The 9,259-nt window shown below is 37.8% G+C and overlaps 1 protein-coding gene across 1 annotated transcript; it reads left to right on the top strand.

Annotated features, from left to right (window-relative positions):
• LOC110266929 lies at positions 7,333-8,874 on the top strand. The gene is made up of 4 exons (XM_021112012.1): positions 7,333-7,531; positions 8,136-8,170; positions 8,253-8,508; positions 8,870-8,874. The coding sequence occupies exons 1-4, from the start codon at positions 7,348-7,350 to the stop codon at positions 8,872-8,874; spliced, it is 480 nt and encodes a 159-aa protein (XP_020967671.1). The 5' UTR covers positions 7,333-7,347.

The raw sequence follows: 9,259 nt of genomic DNA, 5'->3' as shown, positions 1-9,259 counted from the left end.
TGGAGAAGACCTCGTCCTATACCTATCTGTAGCAGACAAGGCCATTTCATCGGCCCTGATAAGAGAAGACGAGGCCGGTCAGCATCCAGTATATTTCATCAGTAAAGTTCTACAAGGCCCTGAGCTAAGGTACCACAAACTAGAGAAGTTTGCCTACTCCTTAGTAGTAGCCTCGCGAAGACTACGACCTTACTTTCAAGCTCACACAATAAGAGTCCGCACGAACCAACCCATGAAGCAAATCCTCCAAAAGACGGATGTTGCAGGGAGAATGGTTCAATGGGCAATAGAGCTCTCCGAGTTCGACTTGAGATATGAAACTCGGACGGCGATCAAAGCCCAGTGCCTCACCGACTTTATTGCGGAATACGCGGGAAATCAAGAGGAAAAACCAACTACATGGGAACTCTATGTAGACGGGTCCTCAAACAAAACAGGAAGCGGTGCAGGCATAATATTGGTGGATGAAAGAGGAACCCAGATTGAGGTTTCCCTCAAATTTGAATTCCCAGCTTCAAATAATCAGGCAGAGTACGAAGCCCTGATTGCTGGATTGAAGCTGGCGGAAGAAGTCGGTGCTACAAAGGTGATGGTGTACAGCGACTCACAAGTAGTGACCTCCCAAATAAGTGGAGAATATCAGGCAAAAGACCCAAATATGAAGAGGTACTTGGAAAAAACCCTGGAACATCTTGGGCGCTTTGCGGAAACCGAGGTGAGACACATAACTCGGGATCTAAACAGCAGAGCAGACGCCCTATCCAAGTTAGCAAGTACCAAGTCAGGAGGGAATAACAGAAGCCTGATACAAGAAACTCTCCAGGAACCCTCCGTGGTAAAAGTAGAAGACAAACAAGAGGTCCTTGAGGTAGTCGGACTAAATCTCGGATAGATGAACCCCTTGGTCGAATACATGAAGTTCGACATCCTCCCCAAGGAGGAGAAAGAGGCTAAGAAAATCCGTAGGGAAGTACAACACTACACCTTGGTGAGAAATATTCTCTAAAGAAGGGGGATATTAACACCATTATTAAAATGCGTACCGACCTCAAGAACTACCGAGGTGTTAGAGGAGGTACATAGTGGGATCTGCGGAAACCATCTCGGGGCGAGGTCATTAGCCAGGAAAGTGATCCGAGCTGGATTCTACTGGCCAACTTTGCAGAAAGATGCCACAGAATTTGTGAAAAAGTGCCAACCGTGTCAGATGCATGCAAATTTCCACGTGGCTCCCCCGAGGAACTCATCAGTATCACTTCTCCATGGCCCTTTGCAAAATGGGGAATGGATTTGTTAGGTCCTTTTCCCCAGGAGCCAGGACAGGTCAGATACCTGATCGTGGGAATAGATTATTTCACAAAGTGGATAGAAGCAGAACCATTGGCCACCATCACCGCACAAAGAAGTCGGAGGTTCCTCTACAAAAATATCATCACAAGGTATGGGATACCTCATTCCATTACTACAGATAATGGAACCCAGTTCACCGACTCTACCTTTAGAAGTCTAGTAGCCAGTATGAAAATCAAACACCAGTTGACCTCGGTGGAGCACCCGCAAGCCAATGGGCAAGCCGAGGCAGCCAACAAAGTCATACTGGCAGGGCTAAAGAAGAGATTACAAGATGCAAAAGGAGCCTAGGCTGAAGAGCTCCCACAAGTGCTATGGGCTTACAGAACGACCCCCCAATCCGCCACTGGAGAAACACCATTCCGACTAGTTTATGGCGTAAAAGCCATGATCCCAATAGAAGTCAACGAGCAAAGCCCAAGGGTGATTCTCCATGACGAGATCGGAAATATACAGGGGCACAAAGAGGAGCTCGACTTGCTCCCCGAAATCCGAGAGGAAGCCCAGATAAGAGAAGCAGCGTTGAAGCAAAGGATGACTACAAGGTACAACAAAAAAGTCATTCGAAGAGCATTCGCCCCGAACGACTTGGTCTTGATCAGAAACGACATTGGAGTCAACAAATCAGGGGAAGGAAAACTCGCTGCAAATCGGAAGGGACCTTACAAAATCAATGAGGTCTTAGGAAAAGGTTATTATAAGGTGACCGACTTAAACGGCACCGAGTTACCAAGGTCGTGGCATGCTTATAACATGAAAAGGTACTACAGTTGAAAGCGAACTCTACTCCCTGATGTACTCTTTTCCCAACTTTATGATTTTTTCCCAAAATCAAAGGGTTTTTTTCTGGAGAAGGGTTTTTAACGAGGCATCATAGTAGGGGCTAAGGGAAATAAACTGTCAAAAACCCTTAGTAGCAATAAAGTACCTCCCCAATTAATAAAGATATTTTTCATCTTACAAATATCTCTTATAAATTCCTTCTTTGTTTTCTCTTTCAACGAAACGCGCCGACTTAAGCTCGACAGAACGTGAAAATCCCATGAACCGACCTAGATGGTCGTCAAGATAAAACGACGAGGTACAAGTCGGTGTAAAGAGGTTATAAAAGTGATCGTATTAAACTCGGAAATTATCTGACTTACAAGTCGGAAAAGCCGAGAAATAAAGAAACGCATCGCAAAAATAACCTAAGTCATAAAAACTCAATAAAACAGAATTGAGTGCGAGGAATAAACAAAAGAGATCGAAAAACCCAAGAAAAGATCAGAAAGATGTCCTTAAAATCCTTAAAACAAAAAGGTGCAGAAAGACAGACAAGACAAAGAAAAGGTTTTTTTTTTAGAAAAGATCAAGGAGAGTTCGAAAAATCACTATCAAAAAAGCATGCACACATAAGGTAACTTAAACCCTTATCCAAAAAAGGGCACTTATTTTAATTTAAACCCTTGTCAAAAAGGGTATTTTTTGTTTACGGCCTTAAAAGGCCAGAAGAAATTGTTTAACAAGCAAACATAAAGAGTTTAAAAAAGGGGGGGACCCACAGGCCGGGCCCCATATATAGCCAACAAAATTATTTTTTTGAAAGAGGAATAGACGGATCACCATCACCAGAGTCAGGAGGAGCGCCACCGGGACCGGGAAGAGAGGCATCCATAGGAGGTGAAGAGAAAGTCGGAGGAACAGTAGAATAGCTCAGAGCATCCTCAGGACGAGGAGGAGACTCTATGATCCTCTGCCCCCGAGTCTTCAATTCTGACTCGGAAACAATCACAGGGACAGGAGGATCCACAATGGCACCATCAATGACGACTTTGTCAGGATCTAAAGGAGAAAGGTCCAAGTCAGGAGTAATGACTCCGACTTGCTCCTTAAAAACCCTCCAAGCCTCCTCGGCGCCATCAGCAATAGAGTCCTCCAACTCGGGGTAGGCCTTCCGAGAATTCAGCAGATCATTCTTCACAGCCACAAGATCTTCAAATAACTTTTCATAGCTGCCCTGCACTGTTTTCCTTAAGTCCACCTCCATGTTGCATTGGGCTTGCAACTTCCTCCCCTTCTCCCGGAGGTTATCTCTCTCCTCCTTCAGCTTGACGACTTCCTCCTTCAACTCCCTCTCATGCTCTTGATATATACGAAGCCTTCCTTCCAGCTCCTCGACCCTCGAGGTCATTCCTAAAGAGCTGAGAGGAGCCTTCTGAAAAATATCCAAGAGTTTGCCACAAACCCCCGCCGCCTTGAGACTCTCTTCAACCAGAGTAGTAAGGTGGTGACGAACAGACACATCATCCATGCTTATACGAGCATGGGGGTAGATGTTCTTTCGGACGAATGCAAGAGCATCCGCCTTTACCTCACCAGAAGAGCCAGACTCTAAGGTCTTGCGCTTCTTATTCTCTGGCTCAGGAGAAGCTCGGGCAGAGGGGGGCGGCAGAGAGGAAGCAGAAGAAGAAATCACAATAGGCTGGGAGGGAGTCCCAACGTTCCGAGGAGGAGGAGGAGGAGGAGAGATAACCGCCTTGGCGCCACCAGTCCTGGCGCGAGACCTCGCTTTGGCCTCCTGGACCCTCTGATAAGACTCCTGAGCATTCTTCTTCGCCATCTCTACAAAAAATAACAAAAAGTCAGACAAGTCGGTACAAGAAAACGCAAGTCGGAAGTAAAAAACAAAAGCTACCTAGTTGCGCCTGGATAAAAGTCAGAGACCCCCTGGAGGAATTTCTTAGTGTCCAGATATGGGGCCCTCCCCCACACTTCTCGGAGGAACCCCACAACGGCCGCCTCCACTTCGTTTAGATCATCCAGACCATACTTTTCACAGTGGGAGGCCTCCAACCAATACAAGGGAAAGCGGGGGGAAGAACTCTCTTCCAGGAAAAAGGGGTGGTGACCCTTTACAGCTTGAACTTTGAAAAAATAATTTTTAAAATCATGGAAGGATTCATCAAAAAGGGTGAAAACTCTCCGACCCTGTATGGCTTGGAAAGATACCCACTGTTGCTTATTGTTTAGCCCACTAAAGGGTTTAGTCATAAGAAAAAGATAAAAGAAAATCTTCAAAGAGGTCGGGAACTCCAAAGCTTGGCTGATAAATTGATAAATTTTCAAAAAACCCCAAGAATTGGGATGAAGCTGGGTAGGGGCAACTCGACAGTGACGCAAAACAGACATCTCAAAGTTTGAAAAAGGAAGAAAAACACCCAAACGGGTGATCATACACTCGTACATAAAGAAAAAATGAGGGGCCGCCTCATTGACCCTCCCAAAGCAAACCCGGTCTTCTGGACCCGAGACTACCAATTCATATTTCGGCTCATCTTCCTCAGAAGCGCAAATTCTGTGGTGAGTGCGAAGATGGGTAATAAACTCAGTGTTGACCGAGGGTTCCTCCCCTAGGACCGTGACATCAACCCACTGAGAAAGAACATCTACAGAGGCCATTTTATTTTTCTTAAAAGGGTGACAAAAACCTACAAGGGAAAAAGAAAAGGAAAATCAAAAACACGTCTCTAAAGGGAGGGAATACGGAACCAAAGTCTACAAACCCACCTATCTACAAAATAAAGGTATAAAAATAGAAAGGCGTGTTACAGAAAGAACTAACCTTTATCCGAAAATGAGGGTTGGAGGAAGCAAAAGCCTTCGAAAACGCAAAGATGCAGCACGAACGAGTGAAGAGGAAATTTGAAAAATCGCAGAAACGAAACTGTCAAATTATATATTACTTTTAAAATTTTAGCGTAATTGAGTCTAATTTCTACATTTTAAAATGAATATACACGAAAAAATTAATACGTAAATCACATTATTATTACAAAATTATTTTTTTAATATAATTAGTGGTGCTTATTTGAACCATTAAATTTAGCTTGTAATGATATTAAAGTCAACCTATTTTATTATCTTGTGCCTTCAAAGAATTTACACGACTGACATAAAAATATAACAATTGAAAAAAAAATCATTACAATGGGTATATTCATTTTAACAAATATTCTTCTATCTAATATTATAAAAAAATACATTGGCCGGTGGCCACTTTGAATTGCTACAGGTCAACTTCTATCCAGAGTAGTAGAATGTCTAAATTGAGATATATTCATCAAACAAACAATCAATAAAATATTCATCCGTACTTTTTCATTTTGGGTACATTTATATATAAAAGAAATTATACATAAAGAAAAAAAAGAAGAATAGAAGAGTTGAAAACTTGAAATAGCAAGACCGATAAAAATCACGATTCTTATAATTTTGTGTGACCATCTATATATAATAGATCAGACAACTATCATTATCTAACAAAATTAATTTGTATTTATTGCACTCAACTTGAATAAGTAAGAAATTATCTTATTTTAATTTAGTCATTAATTCACATAATTTGAATTTAGTTCAATATATCTAATTTGTTTTGATTTAATTATTAGTTAAAAATATCTCAATTGCCTATTTTATTCATAGATTTATTATTTTAATAGCTAATAAATTAATCAAATTAATTAATTAGTACACACAATAAATTTAGTTTAATAAATTAAAAGAAATAAATTAAAAAATACTAACAAAATATTAAAATAAATAATTTAGGAAATATTACCAAAGCAAATTGATATAAATTATAATAAATTATATATCTAATAAAATTAATTAGTTGATATAGTTAGTTTATCGTAATAAATAATAAATAAATAAAACTTATTATAATTATAGATCTAATAAATCAATTTTTATATAAAGTAAAAGATAATTTAATAAATCAGTTTTAGGATAAAATTAATTTAAATTAATTTAAGATCTAGAGATATTAGTCCCACTGAAATCTAGGATCCTGATTTATCGAATTGTTAAAAGTCAAATATGTGTTATCAAAGGACAAGAATTAGGTTTTCACACAGAAAAAAGAAAGAAACAAAATAATATATGTTTTGAAATAACTATATCAGTATGCATGATGTTTTTACTCCAATAATATCTAAATTTTTTACTGTTGTGGGCATGTAAAAATTTTCTATGAAAAAAAAGGCAATCCATGAGAGATCAAATATTTTTTCTTTTAAGTTTTATTTATATTTGAGCTTCTTGTAACATTGTTTAAGCCATAGAAAAAGAAGTAGAAAAAAAAAGAAAGAAAATCAATGCTTTAAATATCATACTAACACTAGTAATTCATGCTAATTTATTTTTGTTGTGAGCAGTGTATGTTGATGACATACAAAAATAAATTTTACTTCTTAAATGTTAAATGCATTAGATATTTTTTTCATACTCTTTAAATCTTAAGCTCATTATTATTATAAGCATACAATGTAAAAAAATTGATCAAGAAAAAGAATAATATAGAGTCAATCCTTTATAGAATAAGCAAGATTTATTACATTGCTTTTGAATGACTATTTATAGATAGCAATATATAATTGGACTCGTGTAAAATGATTTCACATTAGTGCATAGTTAAACAAAAGTTTAAGTTCTATTTATATTATTTTCTTTCAATAATGATAATATCTTCCAGTGGCTAAGTCCATTATGCCCGTTAGATCAATAACTATTTTGCGTTAAAATAAAAATATTATAAATTTGTTAAATTTAAACATGATAGTTTTCATTGGATCACTAGTTTATTAGTTTTCAAATCTAAGAATATGATAATTATTTTTTAATATACAAATAAATTTTTTAAATTATTTCGATAAATAATATAATAAATTAATAATAGTAATACTAATAATAAAAACATTATTGTTTATAGGAGAAAAGTTGAAAAAAGAAATAATATAAAGAGTAGGAAACAAATAACATATTCATTTAACAGGAAGTACAATTATATTCCATTTATTATTACGGGCCTGCTACACATACAAGCAAAAAGGCCTTACAAGTTATCCAAGTTCCCAGCCCACAAACAATCCACACGCGCAGAGAAGAGCATTGAATGGGGCGTAACATTCACGCGCTCCACTCAAACGGTTACGCTTCGCATAAACCGCCCCCTTAATGGCAAACTCTTCCACTTCTTCCACTTCTCAAAGCAATTTAGAGAAAAAGCAAACGTTCCATTTTCGAGCAACGTTCGAAACTCAAGATATACAACTCGTCGCTAACATTCGAAAACTCCATCAACACACCATAGAACTCTCGATCAAGAATCTGCAGAGAAAACAAAGCTATAATACTCAAGGTACGTTACATTACCATTGCTGTATATTTTTCACATTTCGAAATTGAAGAACTAGGTTCTACTGTTCTTCTACGTTGTTTTACATTCTACTGTACTTCTTGCTCTACGTCTCATTTTACAGTTTATGATGTTCTACTTGTTCTAGGTTTTACTATTATTCTTGGTTCTATGTTACACTGTTCTTCTTAGTTCTTCTAGGTGTTACTGTTCTTGTTGTTCTAGTTTTTCTGGTAACTAATTTTGGGGGTATAATCAGTAGTTTGGTGGGTGTATATGAGGTAATTTGTTGGGTGTATATGGCACAAATTGTTGGGTGTATTTTTCTGAACTGATATACTATAATAGTCAGCAGTTGCAACTGTTCTTATATTTGCTTGTCCATGGGTGTATATTGCTTGACCTTGTATATTGATGCATGTTTGAGTGATACCTGTCTGATATATATGGATGTATCTGAATCATATCTATGGGTGTATCTGATTGATATATATGGGTGTATCTGAATCATATCTATGGGTGTATCTTACATGTTATCTATGGGTGTATCTAACTCATATATATGGGTGTATCTTACTGATATCTTTGGGTGTATTTTTCATTTCAGAGAAAATGGCAGCAAGAAACCAACCTGGAAGAAATGTAAGAACAAATATATGTCTTACCTGAAATCAGTTTTATATAATAGAAACATATCTGACTATAATTTTATTTTTGTTTACAGCAAACCAAAGACCTCAAGTGTGCAACACATCTCCTAAGTGATAAATTCAGAAACATGAGTGAGGAGAAGAAAACGATTGTGAGGGATTTGGGATTCGGTGGCTTGATGCACATCCCACCACTAAGGGTGCATCACCAAATGTTAAGGGAGCTGGCTAACAACTTCAAATTGGGAGAGAACAGACTAGAAATCGGATACGGTTCTTTTAAAATAACCCCAAGAAAAATAGGTCATGCGCTTGGCATCAATGCAACAGGTAACTCGCTAAAAATTATAGGTGTATATTAATTGATGCTTGGGTGTCTTTAAGTTGATGCTTGGGTGTATTTGAACCGATTTTGATACTTTGTTGTTTTCCTTTTTGTAGGAAATCTATTTCCTCAGAAAGTCGATTATAAGAAACTTTCTGAGGATGACAAAGTAATTTTTAGAAGATTCCAGGGTAAGACCCTCAAAAGTCTTACAGATGAGATGATGGATATTGGCGTTGGTAACGAAGAGGATCGCCTAATGTTCAAGAGGATTTTTATCCTCTATATACAGATGGCGTTCCTTTTGCCAACGACAATAAACAAAATCTCGCATGTGCACCTGGCCCCAATTTTTGAGATGGACAGCATAACGGAGCGAAACTGGGGAGGGCATGTTTTGACCTTTATCGTCAAGGGCATAACCGACTACAAGGAGAAAAAGAAGAAGGCAATTGATGGCTGCCTCTTTGCCCTGATGATAATTTACTTTCATCTTTCTAAAAATAAAGGCAAGAAGAGGGCTGAAAGACCGCCAAAATCCTGGATTGCCAACTGGAGTAAAGAGCAGTTGGTCGAAAGAATGAATGCAGAAACAGAGGAAATTTTGGTAAGTGAACATAATATGTTGGGTGTATTTTATTTATCTGAATGCTGCTAAATAAATTATCTGATGTTTTAGGAGATTGTAAAGATGGCGCAAACAAGAGAGAAAATGAAAAAAATAGAGAAAAAAGAAAAAAAAAACAAAAAAAGGAA

Source organism: Arachis ipaensis, chromosome B09, assembly GCF_000816755.2.
Source record: "Arachis ipaensis cultivar K30076 chromosome B09, Araip1.1, whole genome shotgun sequence".
NCBI classification, from domain to species: domain Eukaryota; kingdom Viridiplantae; phylum Streptophyta; class Magnoliopsida; order Fabales; family Fabaceae; genus Arachis; species Arachis ipaensis.
Note: the sequence above shows the minus strand (reverse complement) of the source record. Positions and strands in the feature narration are given on the sequence as shown.